Source organism: Serinus canaria, chromosome 5, assembly GCF_022539315.1.
Source record: "Serinus canaria isolate serCan28SL12 chromosome 5, serCan2020, whole genome shotgun sequence".
NCBI classification, from domain to species: Eukaryota; Metazoa; Chordata; class Aves; order Passeriformes; family Fringillidae; genus Serinus; species Serinus canaria.
In genome coordinates this window covers 50,527,865-50,547,620 of record NC_066319.1, presented here as the reverse complement: position 1 = coordinate 50,547,620, position 19,756 = coordinate 50,527,865, and the positions used below count along the sequence as shown (strand labels likewise).

At 40.9% G+C, this 19,756-nt stretch overlaps 1 protein-coding gene across 1 annotated transcript in view; it reads left to right on the top strand.

Annotated features, from left to right (window-relative positions):
• Positions 1-8,020, top strand: part of BEGAIN (brain enriched guanylate kinase associated) — a 149,056-nt gene extending 141,036 nt beyond the window's left edge. The window contains exons 8-9 of the mRNA XM_050974833.1: positions 2,841-2,924; positions 6,076-8,020. Of these exons, the coding sequence (XP_050830790.1) occupies positions 2,841-2,924; positions 6,076-7,449 (1,458 nt within the window). The 3' untranslated portion in view covers positions 7,450-8,020. The remainder of the gene's footprint in view (positions 1-2,840; positions 2,925-6,075) is intronic.
• Positions 8,021-19,756: the final 11,736 nt, after the last annotated feature.

Here is a 19,756-nt window from a genome sequence, read left to right as displayed (position 1 = left end):
TTATTTTCCAGCATCTTACATTCAATCTTCCCATATTTCACATGAACTCTTAATCATAGCTGGGAGCATTTAATCTCATTAAAGAGCCTGTTGATGTGAACTCTGCCTGTGCAATTAACAGCTTTCCAACTGAAATAAAAAGTTCCCAATCTGACCTCTAACTTTTAGAGAAGTTGAGTTGAAAGTGTTACTCTATAACTCCAACAGCTATAAGTAATGGGATGTGGTAAAAGTAATGGGCTACATCCAGGTTTTGGAAGCACAGGTATACCTCCAGAATAATTCACCTGTAATCAGTGGAGTTATTTTTGATTTAAAATAGAGGTGGAAGAAAGTTGCAGAAATCTCCCTTTAAGTATGCCTGCATTTATACTACTTGATGGAGTCAGGTTTGAACCCCCTTTTGAGGTGTTTTCAGTACTCACAGTTTCACTCTGAGCACTAGGATATGGTCCAGAGGCCTCAAATAACAGTACCACTTCTTCAGACTTGGGGTTGGCCCATGGACTGAGTTCTGCCACAGCAGGTCTTGAGAAAAAACCATGAAATTAAGTCAGGGGAGATTTAGGTTGGATGTCAGGAAAAGATCCCACAGCCAGAGGGTGGGTGGGCTCTGGAACAGCTCCCCAGGGCTGTGCTCACAGCCCCAGCTCAAGAAGGGTTTGTACAAAGCTCTCAGGCACATGGTGAGCTCTTGGGGATGCTGCTGTGCAGGGCCAGGAGTTGGACTTGATGATCCTTGTGGGTCCCTTCCAGCTCAGGACAATCTGTGATTATGTGTAGTATCACTAATAAGAGTAAAGGTTATATTACAAATTTTAAAATAAAGGACTACAAAACAAACCACTAAGATTAAACCTAATAAGTACAGAAGTGATAAACTGAAGAATCCTACATGGGGAGAATGTTTTTGTCTCAGCAATATTTCTTTCTTCAATTGTATTTTCTCTCTCTCTTCTGACAGAAATGTGAAATGATGCTTCCAATACAAAAACATATTTTAAACTGGGGGAAACACTTCTGGCATTAATTGCCAGCTATTGTTCCAGTTCTCACAGATATGGCTGGTTTCCATTCAGGCAAGCATAAAAGGAGAGAAGGTCACTCCAGTCACATGGCTTGGCCCAGCAGGTTGAGAACAAAGTACACGTGGCACATGTGGCTCACATGTAATTTTTCTGTAGTAATTTTTAAAGCTGCTAAAAATAAAGTGTCAGAAATGCTTTCCGTGCTCTCCATGACAACCACTGAGCAGAAAGAGAGGCACAGAGCTTTTGAAGAAAGGATTAGGTTCTGGAGAGAGATCACTTTTGTGTGCCTGGAAATGCCATATGGGACTCGGGGTACCTGTCTGTGCTGTACATTGTGCAGCACTACACACTGGGTTTAATGGATGTGCAACACATCCAAGTCACATGCACAGGCAACAGATTTCACTTCTAAATTGAATTCTTGGGTTCTTTTTCAGGAATGAAAATAGTGTGTCCTAATATAAAATTTAAGATCCACATAAATGAATACAGCACATTTGAAGCAGAAGGGGCATGCATAATATCTCACAAAGACAGAGAAAAAAAAAACACCAAAAAAAAGTGTCTAAAGGTCCTTGAATGTGAAAAAATATGAACTAATGTTCACAGGACAGCTATCCCCATCACTGAAAGACTCACAAGAAGATCTTGTTACTTCTCTTATTACAGAATACTTTAAAATTGTCCTTTAAAACAGAGGAACTTTCTTTTTCACAGAAAATTTCTTTATGAGTTTTTAAGAGAATTAATGCAGCTTTAAAAACTGGCTTGCAATAAAATTATGACATTAACATCAGAGAAAATCCAAATTACATCAGTATTCCACACTTTTTGTCTCCAAACACATACTAATTTTTACAGATTAACACAGCCCAATGCCCATAGCACTTTCATGCTTTGTATATCCCATCTCTGCCCACCTATAAAGCCAGCTTCTGAAGCCAGCCTTGGTTTTAATGCAACTAGATAAGGAAAAGGAAAAACAAAATACAGCTCCTACCTTCAGGGAGCCAGAGATACTGGCTGAAGGATACAGTTACACAGTCATGTGTGCTAAATCAAATTTAAGTGAAGGGCAAATCTGTGTGCTGAATTTTCCCATTAAATAGGCTGAGGGAGCCATTCAATACCAAGACAGTATAAGCAGCTTGCTGAAATTCTCTCCTTCCTTGTGTGGAATTCTCACGGTGATTTCTTGCCCAGTGAAAATATTCTATTCTGCAGCATCAAATATTTGCAGTGAGATTTAATAAATTTCTATAGCTGCATTCTGCAAGATATCAAAGGAGCCAGGAACCACCCAGAAATATCAAAAGGAGAAAGAGTCTCCCTTTTAAAAAAATCAACACAATGTATATTTCTGTAATTAATTTCTCCCACAATCTCATAAGATTATTTTAGCACTTTTTAAAGTAGTATTTTAGTGCTCAACTAGATCATACCCAGTAAAAATTTTCTTTTTTGTTTAAAAGATCATGGTTTTTTAGCCTTCACAGTACCACGCATGTTAGTAAAAAATTCAGTTCCTAATGGTAAATATTCATCTTCTGAAATGCAGATTACTGTCCTGTTGTAACAGATCTCAAAATTTTATTCTTAGTAATTTTACCAACCCTCACAGAGCAAAGGAGGAAATATCTCTAGGTTGTGCAAGAAACAACAAAGCATCTTATTGTGTTTAGAAATTAAAGTATGCTCCAAATCTCCCCAAAATGAATTTTGAAAAGATTGATCAGGCATGGGAGAAGGGCTGACAGCCACAAGTGCTTTGCAAACTTTAAAGAGGAGGTTATGTTTTGTTTTTTCCAGGAGCTCTACAGGAAGGACTGCAATTTGGCTGCTCAGCTTCTCCAGTGCAGCAAGAACTATGACAGGGCACATAAACTTTCAGAGGTAATGTGACCAACCTTGGCTGATGACATAAATATTGTATGGAAAACGGGTTATTTTGCATGTATCAATTCCAGAATTTGTTTGCCCTTAAGGCTTTTACTGCTCCACACACCCACTAAACCACAGGAGCCCTCGTGCACCGTCTGCATTTGTGCAGTCCAGGGAGCTGCTGACAAAAGCACAGCACCAATGTGAATTTGTTCCACCCATGATGGAACCTGAAGGAAGGCTCTTTCCCCAAACCTCTCCTGTCCAGCAGGATGGGGCTGCACTGAGTGCCTGTGCAGCAAAGCTTTAGTAAAACACTGAAGTGCTGTGGACTCCAGAGTGCAAAAGGCTGTGCAGGAGCAGTGGGCTGAGGGCAGGGAAATGACGAGCCACAGGCGTCAGGGATTCTGATAGAATCAATTTTCCTCCTGAAGCTATTTTCCAGTCCAGCTAGTTTCCAAACCCGAATTTTAAAATGGACTGCCAGAACAAATATCTTTTTCTGAAGAAACCAGAGCACCGAGTGATTGATTTCCAAGGTGTAAACTTTAATTAATAATCCTCGCTTCCAAGGAAACGAGGCTTGAGGAATAGGCTCCTTAAAGGGGAGGCAAATATTATCCCAGTAAAGAAGACAGCTCTTTAGGGATCCAGGCCCTGCACAAAGCAATAGCACCTTCCTCACACATATTGCTTCAGTGAAGGGTAAATAGCCTTCCCTCCTTCAGTCCCATCAGCATCCCCCAAATGGCCTCTCTTGTGCAATTCTCCAATGGAATACTGCAAAATTAAATTTGGAATATACAAACCATGTCTAAGTCAGTAGATGGCTTTGGAGCACTGAACAACCCTGGTAAATAAAGATGGAGCAAGATTTTTCTGTCTACCAGACAATGATTTTATGAAACAGAGACAGAGCTTCCAAATTAACTGTTATGTTGGTCCTGTTATTTTTTCCTGTTAACTGAGTTCCCTTAGCAAATTGTATCAAGGAATTACCATTACATTACTCACACTTGAAATCACCCTACCTGTTCTAATTAGGACCTTAAGAACATTTAATTGTTTATTTGCAGAGAACTATCACAAGTGTGAGATCTGCCCCCAGTTTCCCAGACTGTCATATACTCAGTTAAACAGGCAATCTCCACTCATTAGTCCAAGCATTTATTAATTTAGCAAGTGTGAATGTGCTGTCACAGCCAATAAATTCTTTAAAAATGCAAATATTGCCTGATAAACTATTGTATGTTATCCAGAAACCTAAACTGTAGTAAAATATAGTAATGTGATAGCAGTATCGTTTTAGTAATTCCAGTTTCCAGGGCAGTGCCCATAAAATAATGTTCTTTTAACACATTTCATAATCTTAATAACATGTATAAAATAGATCAAATAGTGGTGCTACAGGATACTAAAATAAGAGCTGCCCCATACATCATTTTCACATTAAATTAATTATTTCTTTTTCCTCATTTCTATGGCTTTTTACACCAGGCCTACTTTACAACCTGTTTATTCAATCTTTGTTGCATCTGTACTTACTATGACTAATGTTGCTGCCTGCCAGCAGACTGGCAATATCATTTATTTCTAGTGGAGGACATATGAGTTAATTAGCAACATAATGATGAATCTGAAATATCCTGGAAGGTCTGTTGGTTGAAAAAACACTCGTCCTACTACAAATAACAGGAATGTCATTTCACTACACGTTGTATTTTGAACACAGTGAGATTTGGGAATTAAAAGAGGATCTCCATATCTCACAAAATGTGAGGCCACAAGGAGCAGGTACCTTAAATTTCCTTTGTCAAAAATAGAGGGAAGGAGAACAACAGCAGGTATTTGTAGTATTCTCTCCTCTAGAGGAACAAATTTAGGGAGGAAGTGAGATTGCTAAGGTCATAAGGTTAACCATTGATTAGTTTGTAAAAAGGAACTTGATTTCTAGTTATGAAAAGAAAGTGCTGAGTAAATCACAGTTCAGCCCAGCACTGAAGGGATTAATTCCCAAGTGGCATAAATCAACAGGAATATCAAAGGAACTAACAATATCACAAACTCAAAACTTATTCCAAACATGAATTCTGATTTCCAGCAAGAAATAGGGAGAGACAGCCTCTCTCATACTGCTTTCTGACCATTGTTAGAGATCTCAAGTGAGCAAGGCAGATAAAATTTGACAGGAAAGCGTGCTTGGTGATACCTGAGTAGGCTCCACCAAGGAATGTCTCTCTCTTCTGGTCCACATGACAGAATGGCAGGTGAAACCATCATCCACAGCTCTGATCCTGACTTTCTAAAAAAAATATATATTATATCTGATACACAACAGACTTATTGCTTAATACTGTCACAGGTATCACAATGTGAGTTCAGGTCTTGGTGATTTTTCTGTCAGTTTGTTGAGGCTTATGTGGATGGTTGATCTGACAAGCAGTGTCCAGCTGAAAGGGCAAGGAAGGCAGCTTGATCTGCTTCTTCCCAGCACAGGAATAATCCTGTCACAGCAGCCAGCACCTCTTTTATAAGTGTCAGTCAGCTTCTCTGCATCTTCAAACAGCATTGTTTATCAAAGGTGATGCTGGAGGGCAGGAGCCAATTTGGCAAGATGAGCTTGAGGAAAGACAAAAGAAGAACAGAATAGAAATGATCTCTTCCTCCTTCCTCACACCCACAGAGACCTCTGCACACCCACACTCCAACTGCAAATCACACCCAAGCACACAGTCTGGAAAGTGCTGCTGTAGGCTGTAATTCCCTTCCTGCCTTTTTAAGATTGTTGTTTACTACATACTTTATTTACATCAGTAAAATAAACCTGGAAGTGCCGGGTTAATGGCTGGACTTGAGGACTGTAGAGGCCTCTACTGACCTGAGCAATTCTATGATCATTCCTCTCCAACGTGAATTAATTTGGAAGGAAACATTTCAGTTTCACAGTGTTATCCGTGAGCAAAACCAGAGGAAGATGCATAAATGTTAAGTAAACAAACAAAATTCATTTGATTACATTTGTTTCAAGAAATGCACAAAGATCGTGGCCATCACACAGAACCAGGTATGGTGAGCTATGTAATGTCATAGACAGCACTCATCTGACACCTCTATTGACATGTACCCTTTTCTCCTCTCTCCTTGCCATCTCTTCATGTTGCAGTTGCCAACTGACTTTCAGGAGAGGGTCAGCATCCACCTGGAAAAACATGGGTGCAGCCTTTCTGTCCCCTTGTGCCACACCTCTTACGCCGATACCATTCCCACCTGCGTCATCGCCAAAGTACTGGAGAAACCCGACCCACACAGCTTGTCCTCACACCTGTCAAGCCCATCCACCAGGGATCTCAATTTCCAGGACTCTGCTGGAAAAGTCGGACAGAGACCCCAGTACAAGTCTGACATCTACTGCAGTGACACGGCCCTTTACTGCCCCGAGGAGAGGAGGAGGGAGAGGCGGCCGAGTGTGGACACGCAGGTGAAAGACGTGGGGTTCTTGCGCTCCCAAAACTCCACGGACAGCACTGTGGAAGAGGATGGTTTCCACTCCAGCTTCTCCCACGAAGCCTTCCCAGAGTACATCACCTCTCTGCCAACCTCCAGCTCCTACTCCAGCTTCAGCGTCACGTCTGAGGAGAAGGAGAACGCCCAAGCCAACACGCTGACAGCCTCCCAGCAGGCCATCTACATGAGCAACCGCGAGGAGCTGTTTGAGAGGAAGTCGCCCGCGGGTTACGAGCCCCAGGGGAGCCCCAGGTTCGCCAAGCCCAAACCCGCGCAGCACGCCGAGCTCGCTGACGACAACGAGAACTCGCCCGCTTTTACCAGGACTCTGCCTCCATATGCAAACGAACCTTTTCATTTCTCAGCCATAACACCCCAGCAGGCTCTGGCAAACCAGAAAATGAGGAATGAGTGCAGGAGCACCCACCTTTCAGAAGAAGACTTGCCAGGGCGGTGGAGGCAGCTGAGCGTGGAGGACATTGGAGCGTACTCCTACAGGAACGCTGGCCGGCTGTCGCCCTGCAGTTTCTCAGAGCAGTACTACAGCAGCCCCATCAAGAAAGGGGACAGTCGAACAAGCCCCATCTATGCTAGTTACAAAGCAGACAGCTGCTCGGAGGGAGATGACATCTGCCAAAGCAGACTTGTGGATTCTTGCTTCCTGAGAACAGACAGTGGCCTGAACATTGACATCAGCACGAGCTGTAAACAGGACAAATTGCCCACTTACAAAACAAAAGAATCGAGAGACCAAAAAAACGAAAGGATCACTGTCCAGTTATGCAGTAGCAAAAACATCGAGAATAGCCCGGTATTGAAAAGAGAATACGTGGACGTGAGCCCCAACAGCTCAGCAGAGTCACTCAATCAGAGCTCAGTGGAGGCTCCAGAAATCCACCAGTCTTCCATGGATCAAGGAAGCCATGCGGGTGTTCACGGCAAGCAGCCGCAGTTCCAGCGGACGGGGAGCACTGGCCTGAGTCGGAAGGACAGCCTTACAAAAGCACAGTTATACGGAACCCTTCTGAACTAGGCTCCCCCCCACGTGGCAATAAGGCAGCAAACAAAAGGAAGGACAGAGCATTTGATACTCCTAGTGAACAATAGGGTTCCAAGAAACAGGATTATTATGGAATATATATTCATAACGGTACTATATGTTTAAAACAAAATCTCTTCAAAAACGTTATACAGCACTTTTCACTTGACGTCCTTTCCACATGGGAGACTGCCCCCTCCCCTCTTTTATAAACCTGAAATATTTTTATAAACAAAAATGTATTTATTAGACTATCCTAAGCTATTTGAGCAGAATTCTTTTCCCTTCAAGCAGGTTTCTTATTTATTTTTGTGCATGAGGCCATCTGTGCCTAAATTCTTGGAGGAAAAGGGTAAAATCATGATGACAGTGACAAAAAAATAAACCCACCTGACAAAATACCATAAAATGTCATGTGAAATCAAAAAAAAAACAAGAATGGTGAATTTCAAGAAGTATATTTTTTAACAAGAATGGAATTGTATCTTAAGTTATTTCATACAAATGTATTTATGAGTGACTAATGTATGCACAAAGTGATACTAATATTTTGTTCTTTTAATCCACTGTGTTTCTGCTTTCCTATTTTTCCTTGTATACTACCTCAAAAGTAATTGAGGGTTTCTTTGTCACATTTTCTGTAGGCTTGCATTTATATTGTCTAAAATGCATGCAGTGTCATAATTAATACTGTATTTTGCATAACTTAATAAAAGACACCAGTGGATATATTTTGGGGTTGTTTTTCCCTTCATTCAATAGAAGATGGAATTGCTCTGAGGGGCATCAGTGCAGCAAAAGTTAATGACTAAAGCTCCTGAAGTGGATTGCTTTCTAAAGGAGTCTCTGTTTCTCTGTAAGCTCCAGAGTTTAACTGGTTCACAGCCCATGGCCTCTGGGTGTGGGAGGATGAATTCTCATCAGCCTGTTGAAAGCAAGCAAGGAAAAAAAAATGTTTATCCACAGTCTTGAGTTCACTAGACAGGGTTCTGCATACTGAATGAGAACAGAAAATTACTCAAAAACCAGTGATGCAAGCTCCTCCTCTGTTACTCACCTACTTGACACCACCTTTTATGCCTTTAGCACTGTTACATTCCACAGCTGCCCTTTCTTATACTGCTTGGTATTTCCTGCAGTGATTTTTCTGACGCCTAAGGGAAGTCTGGAAAATCTATAACCTTTACTCCTGAGTCTGAGTAGATGCATTTTTACCTGTTCCTCTGGCATTTCCTCCAGCAATTTTTCTGTTTCTCACCATTTCACCATTATGGAGTATACAACTGGGACAGGAGGAAAAGGGAGAGAGCAAAACGAGAGGAAGAGAAAAACAAAAAGGAGAGAAAGGGAAATCCTCTGGCTTTTCTTCACAGCTTCATTATTCCTGCTTGGTAAGAGGTAGAATACAGCAATAAATATTTAATAATTATTTTAAGTCGTGTTCACATGTCCTACTCTTAAAATACTGACTCTTGACAACTCATATATGGGGAAAGACCTTGCTTAGTGCAGTGTGTGGTAGTAATCAGTGGGATCACTGTGGAAATATAAACTAGCTCCTTGTAAAGCTAAAATAATGATCTGCTCAATAGGTATTAAGAAAATATACTTTTTCTGCTGATTTTCTGAAAGCAGTTACCTGGCAACTGACTACAAACCAGAACTACAGAACTGTTCATTTCCCACAGAAGTATCCTCAGTCATAGGGCCACAGATTCAGTGCACCTGGCATGAATAACTCCCATTGCTCTCTCTTTCCACCATGTATAATATAAAATTTGTTCATTGTTGATGTGGGCAAGTACTTGCTGTGCTCTTTGGAAGACCAGGCATCAAGTCCCTGCAGTTCCTCCAGGGTCTGTTGCAGCACCATGGAGAACAATGGTCACAAATAATATCTCACAGGTAAGGCACGAGATAGCTCCAAAGGGGTGCTCATTTCAGTCCAAAACTGTCACAGGCCTTGTGACTTCCTGCTCCCAGACTTGCTCACAGTGAGTGTGAGAGGTAGGGCAAGCTGCAAATAATTCCATGAAGTCGATAATAAACACATACAATGAGGTTTCCAAAGGGCAAGAGCTACTTATGGCAGGATGTGACCTGCAGTAAATTGACTTGGAGATCCACAAGAGCTGTTATTTCCCCTTTGAAACACCAAATGTGAAAAAAACCTCACTGTTGACTCATTCAGGTATATAAAATTTAGACAATCCCTAAGGCAAGACATTAATTTCTCTGGTCAATGAATGTAAGGATTTGTATGGAAGAAGTGAAAATTAACTGTTATCTCACCTAAGAAAATATGTAAGCTATGAAACAGTAAATTGTGTCATTTATGAACTGGAACACAGTGTCAGACTAAGCCTTTTGTAATATTGCTCATTATTTGACCTAAAGTGCTGCTTTGGAAATTACACAAAATTACATTTCTTCTAGATATTATATCTCTGATTATTTAATATCCTGACCTATTATATTCTTTCATACTTCTGCAGTTTCAAAGTCTGCTTCTATGCTTGGCTTAACTCTTTTTCTCAGTTTTTGTGCACTAATACATAAATTAAACCCAGCCTTTTCAGCCAATTAGTACAGGGTTTTCTGTGAAATAGCCCATAACCCTGTAACATTTTTCTGTAATGAATTCTGTTACAGAACAATATATTAATGAATTTCAACTGAATCAATCAAAATAGCTATAAAAATTCTTCAGCTTTAATGAATTGATTTAAATTTCTCCTTAATTAGAAAAACTGATGGTAAGTTTGCTAATTTCCTATGAGCAGGGAAAAAGTTCCAGTAATTCACCAAAATTTTCTCAGATTTACAGATACACTATGGTTTAGTTTCATCGTTAAAAAATAACTTTGAAATATTATAATAAAGGATTTATTTCTGGGATTTTGGGGCTAATTTTGTCACAATAAATTTAGATTTATTGAGACAACCACAGGGAGAGATCTAAAGCATAAGAACAGAACAATGATAAGTGTTTTCACAATATATTCAAATTTTCTTTGTGGTAGTGCCTTAATTTTTTGCTTGCCTTCAGTTTTTACACCAGGAGGAAGTAATCCAGGAAAATCATGATGAGTTTTAGAGTGTGTCATTGGAGGTATTGAAAACAGCCAACAGAGTTCTGTGTGCCATCAGACAACCTCTGTGTACAGACTTACAGGCACTGAGATTTTAGGAGATGGATCCTTGTTAAAAAGAGACAAAGGCAGAGAATAAGGCTGAACTCAGATAGAAGGGGTTGTAGATCTGTCTGTCACCATGTTCCTCACAGCCCTTACCTTCTGTAGGACATTTCTGACAGAGAACAGCACCTGAAAAATCCTTTTCAAAAGAGCTGACTTCCCTTTCTTCATTCAAGTAGATGTGGTTTAATAAACTCTACTCTTCTGTTCATTTAATTACAAGTGTCTCCAGAAAGTAAAACAACAGATCTTCAGCCAAAGGGCCTCAGACCCCTCCCCTCCAGTGGCTGAGAATTTGCCATGAAATAACTTTTCCCAAGGACATGGGAATGGGAAAATGTTCAATTTTCTCTTAAGTGTTATAAGAACACCAAGGTGGCTCCATGCTGCCACAAAAACTCACTTTTCCAAGTCAAACTTCATTGCAGGATTTGTAGGTAACTAAGGCAGGAATTCTTATTTGATTAATTATTTCATTTGCCATAAGTAAGAACAGAAAAGGTAAGTAAAAGAAGTGGCACGTCCCCAAGAGTGCAGTGAGGCAGAGGATGAAAAATGTCATTTTAATGATGAAAACCAAAAGCAGAATGAATATGACACACAACACTGATCAAGGGGAAAACAGAGGCGGCTGAAAGAGATCAGAGTCAGGCATATTGAATCACATATCAAAACAGAAAAGAATACAAAAATGTTACTAGGGATATGGGTTATAATTCACCAAGAATAACAGTGCAAAACTATAATGAAATCATGGAAAGAAAATGCTTTTTTGAGATTTTTTCTCACTCCCAGTTAATCTTATAAAACTGTGCAAAATCTCAATCATTATAAATAATGCAGGTCATGTTTGTTAAACTTTTTAGAAGTCCATAATTAGCTAAAATTTTTTTGTTTAAATCATGGCAAGCCATAGCCCAGGTCATTTCCAACTCAAGAGTTTCTAACTTCTTCACCCAAACTAGAAAATTAATCAAACCAATTCTTTCCCCTTCCAGCACTTTCAATTAAAAAGAATCCATAAGCTATCACAGAGCATGATTGTGCAGCTAGTTAGATTAATTTCCCCTTGTTTAATTTTAAAGTACTGATTGACATCCTTTGGACTTTCACATGAAGTTCTTACCCTCTGTTCACGTTTGCAGCCCTGTAACTTTTACAGACTATGGTTATATGTCTCCTTAAATTGTGCAGATGTGGTCATCTCAGAGTTGTCTCTTGCAAGACACTCCTTTCAGGACACTAAATGCTTCTGATTCTCTTCAGGGAATATCCTCCCCACCTTTCTGCTGCTGAACACCACAACATTTTGCTAGGAGCAGTGAGCTCTTCCAACCCCCTGTACAAAGTGCAGCTCAAGGAAAGGTGAGGGCTGCACAGATTAGGGCAGCTTTTATTGACCCTCCATGCTCATCTGCATGCATCAAACCAGGGCATGCTGTGTACGTGGTCTTGTAGCAACATTACCAGAAGTTTTTCATTGTTTTCTCAATCTTTCCTCCAAGTCCTTGAAAAAAAACTTCATTGTTAGAAACAGGTCTGACGATTCAGTTATTCTTTGACAACCTTTGAATGAATGACCTCTTTGTCATTCATTCCAGTGTCTCCCACATTATTTTCCCTTTGGTATTTTCTTTTTATTGTATTTTAGTAATTGAGAGGGTTTGTTTAGCTGCTGTTAAAAAGAGTAATTTGAATATTTATGCAATGAAACAGTTTACTCCTTTTGTACCCCACAAGGTCTTAGGTACCAGTTTATACCCCAAGGCACCAAGGATTTGGAAGGCTGCAGTTCCAAGCCCCTGAGCTCTCTCTTCCCCAGCTCCTGCAGCCCTTGTGCTGCAGAGAGGGGTACTCTGCTTTCTGCCAGTAGGAGCCCCTTCAGGATGTTGCCAGCCCCAATCCCACACCTGTTGGGAGTGGTAAAGCCCTTCCCACCCCTCCTTGCTAGGCAAGCATCATCCCTGCAGACAGCTCCACTGTATCCAGAGCAGGGAGAGCAACTTCATCTGCAAGGGCCAAAACAAGATGCATAGGTACAAGATGTAAGTGCTGGAAAATATCCCTGATAAGAGTCAAGTGCCTCTTCATAAACACACCCATCATGATAGATATACATTAATACTCTGTGATTATTCAGAAAAATTCTAATTTTTAAAGTTAGCTCTAATGAATGAATATTTAAATATATTCACCCATTTCAATTTTTGCTTTGTAATTTATGAGTCAGAGCAGACATGCACAAGCTGTAGAGCCACAGCACTGTTTACTACACCCAGCCAAGCAGTGACAGCTCTATGATTTAGAAGAAGAGAAACAACAGCAAATCCCAGAATAATTAAATTTGTAATGCCAATGTCAGCCAGTGTCCTTTCCCATTCCAGGTTTTTACATGTGACATTGAAAAACAGATCACAAGGAATAAAAGCATCCTCAGCACATAAGGGTTATAAATTTCAGTAGGCTCCCACTCAAGAGGTTTTCTGTTAAAGTAGAGTTTTTATTGTTACAGTAGAAATCCTCTTAATCTGGAGACCAGTTGTGTAGGGTGACAGGAGGAGGGAGACCTACACTGAGTGTCCAGACAGCACAGAACCTCTCACCTCAAGAAACCACTGTGCCAGCGGCCTGAGGAAGTGGGGACAACAGCAGCAGCACTTCTAGCTGATAAATCATGAGTATTGACTCTGGTGGGATTATTTTTGGCAAGGAGGTAAATCCAGATTTATGTTCACTTGACTTAAATTTGTCAATTTACTTCAATGGACCTTCAGCATTTCACAGTCTTTATCCTCCAAAAATGAGGGAAATGCTCTTATCCCTAAAGCCCTGGGAGTTACACTAAGATGACATGCCTAATCCCAGAGAGATAGTAAGGAGTTAGCTATTTTAGTTTTAGCAGATTTTAAGGCTCTTGGCCTTTTGCTCATGCTGTAACTTGAGAAACAGCTAAGAAGGAAAGCTCAATTTGTCAAGCTCAGCCTTGGCACAGGAACTGAATCATTGTTTTCTGATTCATCCCCACTTACCTGTGCTTTCAGAGTCCACAATAGCCTGAAGGTGAGGAAGGAAAAATCTGACACTGGAAGAAAGAAAATTCAAAATTTAATCCATGCATCCAAACTATTAAAAGGACAAATTACTTCTAAGACAGTCATGCTGGTCTACAATAAAACTGGGGAATTTTCCATGTTTTGCCCAGAGAATACATAGACTGCCAAAGAAAGGAGGTAACTGAGCTGAGAACCTGCATCTTGCTGTTTGGAACCAACTTGGATTTTCCTGACAGGCTGGAAGGATAAATAGGGGGATGGAGGCAGAGCAAGGATGATTGCTCTGTCAGCACAAAATGCAGTAAAACTTTCCAGTCACCACATTTACTGTATTCCCCTGATTTTTAGGGTAAATTATGAAAAAGTCACAGGAGAAGGCTTTTAGAAACAGACTGTTTTCTTTCAATCTAATTTTGCCTTTTTTCCCCACCTCTTTTTAAAGAGAAAAAGAAAAATCATGTTTTGCAAGCTGCAGTGGTATGTGGGTTTTCTGTAGAGCTGTCAGTCCTGCCTATAAACACCTGACTTGTGTCAGTAGGGAAAAACAATCCTGAAACTAAATCAGTTTAACAGAATAACATTTGCTACTGAAGGAGAAATGGACTAATTGAAAAGAATGTCAGTAAACAGCTCATTACTGAGATTTCAGAGTCCAGAAAGCTGAGGTGTGGGAACACAACAAATTCAGTGAAGTCACACTTTGCAAAGACCCCAGACAATTATTTTATTTAAAATAGGTTTGGACTGCCTTTTACTTTTCTTTCATTCTTTATTGATGATGAAGATGAAATGCACTTTTTGGCACTCTAGATGACACCAATTAAACTTGATTTCTTGCTTCAGCTCATAACTCCACTTGTCTCTAACTTCTAAGACTAATTTATTTTGAGCTTTAAATTTCTGCTTTGTTTAGAGAGAAAGTGTTGTTCTCACTCATGAAAATGCACACACAACTCCCAAGCCCTACCAAATAGGTAATTTGTCCAACATTTGTATTTTATCCTTATAAAAAGTTAGGATAATTCTTTTCTCTTTTTATCCTTTAGTCTTATGAAGGCTGGATTGTCTCTTATTACTTGATTATACAGTACTTGACAGAATTGATTGTAATTGCATAGGCCATGCATATTGCATTACCTGCCTACCATCACCAAATACCATATTTTTTTACCCTAAGTATTTTTTTACCCTTTGGATGTGAAATTAACATTTCCTATTCCCAGGTCAGTCCCTGGGCTGCAGTACCTCACCTCACACCTATGTATACCTCAGACAGAGAAATTAAGGGGACTATTGAACTACCAGTATTCAGAGAAAATTCTTTACCCTGGGCTCTCCCTTTCCCTTGCTAGGCCTTTCTCCTTTCCAGTATTTGGAAATTACTACTGAACAGCTGGGATCCACCTCATTTTTCCACAGACACTGACACTGCATGCATCACATTTCTCAACACTCTGCAGTTTATATTCATACTCACTTGCAAGCCAAAGCTATTTATCAATTCACACAAAAAAGTTCTATTCAAAAAAAAGCATCCTGGCCACAAACTCCCTTGGCACATCAGCACCTCCTTCCATTAGTGCCACCCACACTAGCTTGACACTGATACTTAGGAATTGCTCTGGATATTTTCCTGCTGAGCAGATAAAGCTTCACACAGCAATTGAAAGAAATAGCTCTTACTGGAGAAAAATAACCCAAGCAAACAACAAAATAGGGAAGACTTCAGAGAAGCAGGAGTGTTTAGAGAGCCCATTGGACTGGACTGGTGCAGCTGCTGAGGAGGTGATAAGGCAGCCTTTCTCCCCCACCTGAGAGAGGTTTTCCACTTCATTGCAGAGCACACTCACTCTCTGCAGGAGCTGGAAGAGCCTGGGAGAAGCCTCATGACTGCAACATTGCTGGCAGACAGCAACTAGCAAAGTCTCTTTCTCAGCTACTCTTTCAGAGGCTGGTGACAGTCAGATTTTGATCCCATCTGAACCAGAACAAGTCTCAGAGGATGCCTTGAAGGCTCTCAGCTGCAGTACAGATGCTGTAGGAATAGTTGTACCCACACAGCAGCATTCCCCAATTACATCAGTGGTGGAAATTCCATGAGCTGTTTGGGCAGGTTCTGAAATTTGTGGCATGCAAAGTGCAAGGGACAGATGTGAATACTTGGTGGGGGTGAGAGGAGGTAAAATGTAAGGCAAGAGCCCAAGATAGAGAGAGGCATGTCTCCATTTCATGTCTTGGGGTACACAGTGCTAGCCCAGCATTGCACAGTGACAAACAGACAACAGAACGAAGTCAGACCCATCAGAAAATAAGGGAGAAACAGCAACCCGGTCTGGGAACCTCCCAGACCTTCAGGATCAAGGCTACAGTTTGCCATTATTACTGCTGAGTCTGTTTCCCATAGTCCAAGATACAGAGACTGGAAATCAGGAGAGGATTCTGTTTTCCAGAGGGCTCACAGGGCAGACCTGAGAAAATCGTGGTGTCCTCTAATGTTGTAGAAGCCAGAACCCCATCTGCAGAGCAGGCAGCAGGACAGCAGCTCCTCAGAAATGTGCAGCAGTGATGAAAAAACCATATAGCATAACTTGACTTACCTGTCAGAATTTTTCCTATTTAATGGCAGTGTCAGAGTCAGGTTTCTCCCTCATTGTGCTGGCTGAATTAATCAATTTTTCTCTGCTCCAGCCCTGTGTGTGTCAGGCAGGAGCTACCCACTGCATTCAAATCTTATGGTTCCAACATTCATCAGCATTTTCTCTCCTCCCAGAGCACTAGTGAAAGTTTTCATGCCACAGTTTATTTACAGTACATTCAATTCATGCCTCTAGCCATTCTAGAGACTTCCCACACACCAAGTCCTATACAGGCTTTAGGGCTCATTTTAAACCTGCTGAAGACACACAGACTGTGCTCTCTGGCTATGCAACTGTCACATTTAACTACCTTACACATTTAAATAACATTGAAATTATTCAGGAATTTAGACAAATTAGAATACAAACTGTAGATAAACTACTGATCTTGATCCTTGTCAGCACAACCCTCCCAGCAGCTACAGTGACCTGTTCTGAATTCCATTTAACAAATGATTTTCCATTGGACTCCTGTGTTGGGATTGTTTGCTGGGCCAGTCATTTATCTTTGCATGTGTGTCCACATCTTTAACAGGAGGAAGATATTTCCCACCATACAGCTCACAAATGTATATGTATTATTCTATAATTACATTATGACAATTTCATTTTGATTGAAATTAATTTATTAGTAATTTAGATGAGTTTCAATCCTCCAGCAAGAGCATTTGGTCTGAAACCTGAGAGGTGAATTGGCTGCATTATAAAAGCAGGGTATCCACTTCTTACCCCAGGCACAGAAGAGACATTAAATTCAGACTGCTAACACACAAATAAAAGCCCAATTTAAACACTGAAAATAATCACTACAGAAAACTACAATAACACTACAGTGGGGAACAAATGTGTCTGTTAAGCAGTGTAATTCCTTGAAAGATGAAGAACTGGTTCCCCTGGATGCTGCTGCCTTTGTAGGAGGCACTCCTGCCTCAGACAGTGCAGCCCACAGCAGAGATGTCATCATGTCAGGCTGACATCTGATGTGTTCAGCCTCCTGGAATATGAGATCTGCTTTTATTTCCCTCTTCATAACAGAGGTTCAAGGCAACCTATTATGTCGATTTCTTTTATTTATTGCACTACAGTGTTCAAAACACTTCCTGAAAACAGTACTGCACTACAAAAAGTGTATAGCAGTTTGCTTTCCTTCTCCAAATAGTGCCTTTTTTTCTGCTTGCCAGTATTTCTGCAGGGGGACAGTTTTGTCAAAGGCTTAGATGAATCTTGGAAAAAGGTGTGTAAATAAACACCTCACCCCATGCCTGTGCCTTTGGGACCATGTAGACCACACAATTAGTGGAGAGAATGTCCTGGTTTCAGCACAAGAGACAGGGACCTGTTAAAGTGGATCCAGGGGACTGCCATGAAGATTCTCCAAGGGCTGGAGCCCCTGAGGAAAGGTTGAGAAGGAAGGAGCTGTTCAGACTGGAGAAGAGAAGGCTCCATGGAGATCTGTGTGATCCTCCAATACTTACAGGGGTCTTATAAAAGAGAGGGAGAACAGAATTTTTTACAGTGATAGGACAAGAAGGAATAAAGGTTTTAAAGTAAAAGAAGAGAGATTTAGGTTAGATGTTAGGAATAAAGCCTTTACTAGAGAGTGAAGGTGGTTAGGCACAGGAAGACCTTACCCAGAGAAGTTGTGGATGCCCCATCCCTGGAAGTGCTCAAGGCCAGGCTGGATGGAGCCTTGAGCAATCTGGTCTCATGGGAGGAGTCCCTGTCCATAGCAGGGGGGTTGGAACTCTGTGGGCTTTCAGGTCCCTTCCAACCCAAGCCTTTCTGTGATTCTCCAAAACCTTGTAAGAACAATTTCCAAAGTAAGCTTGAGAAATCCCATGCAAACGCAGCAGAGACTTTCCATTACAAACACCTGTGGCCAGCCCAGAGGAGGGGCTCCCCTGCAGCCACCACAAGGGTATTTCAGCTCCTAATGGTGCAGGAGAGGGCTGAGCACTCAAATGTTCACCTTCCAGCCTCCTCTGGCTCCTGCTTCCCCCTGCACAGTGCTGAGGAGCCCCGTGAGAGCTGTCCAGGCACAACAGATTGCTCAGACAGAGCTCTGCCTTTAGGAGGACACTGCTCTGGCACTCAGCCTTCCAGCACATGGGATCTGAAATGAAACCCCACATCTGAGAAGCTGCAGAGACAAGTGGCAAATGCATTATGCTTCTCTCACCCTGATACCTTCTCCTGTGAAGTGGCCTCCTGTGGGCAAGACTTCAGAACCTCTTCTTCTATAATAATGCCAGTTTAAAAAATACTTTTTTTTTTACCTTTACAGGGTGCTAGAGGGATAAAGCAGAAGAGTTTCAAGCCTACCACCTACATCCTGGACACACCAATATGTAGCAGAGGTATTAAAGAGAAATCAAGTTTATCATCTCAGTGGTTGCACATCATAACATTAGAAAATGTTCCTAAAGAGCTGCCTGGATGACAGACTGCTCTCTGAAAACAGGGCACCACACCTATATGAACCTGAAAGGATGTGTTTCATGTCTGCCTGCTTCACAAAGCAGCATCATGCTCTTTGTTTGATGGGAGATGGCATTCCCAACAGAGGGATCAGGGATGTCACTCTTGTGCTGATATGTACTTGACAATGTTCCAGCCACAAATACTTCCACCACACTTCAGAATGTTCTCTACAGGCCAGGAAAAAACTGATGGCTGAAAGTCTTTCAGGTTTCTTGGTGGTTGTGCCCATGAAGGGAAAGGTGCACCACAGGCATTCAAAGATGTCCTGAATCATTGTCCTGAGGAGTAACTGAGGGATGACAGAGAAAAAATAGAACAAGCAGAGGGGAAAAACACCCAAGGAAACATGAGGCAATCAAAACCAGCTCTTGAGATGTATTGCAAAAGCTATATTTAAAAGCAGAAAGAAGAGGTTAGTGTAGGATGTTGTGAGGGTTAGACCTGCACAGTGATGTTCTGTGGAAGCCTTTATTGGAATTCCTGCACTCTTACAGTGACTTCATGGATGGGACTGTGTCCCACGTGAATGTAAAAATAAATCACCCAGATAATGTTGTAACACTTCAAATATACTTAATCGTCATGAATTTTTCTCCCAGAGATTCAGAGTAGTACTTGTTCAAAAGGGAATGATTGTAGAATTTGAAATGTAAGCATTCAGAGAGCAAATTAATGCCTAATTATGAATGTTAAAAATAAAAACAGAGCTATTAATTTCAGAAGCAAATGATGAGTCCTTATGTTATGAAAAAAAAATAACATCCCTCTAGAAAATATCTGAAGAGTCCATTGATATTTTTTGTATAATTTACTCAAATTACTGCCAAAATTTTCCTCTGACAAATTCTCTCGTGAAACTGTTTTGTATCTGTTCATTCAGTTGTCACCTTTCAAGAAGATCTCAGGTTCAGGAATAATTAATGCAAAACCAAAT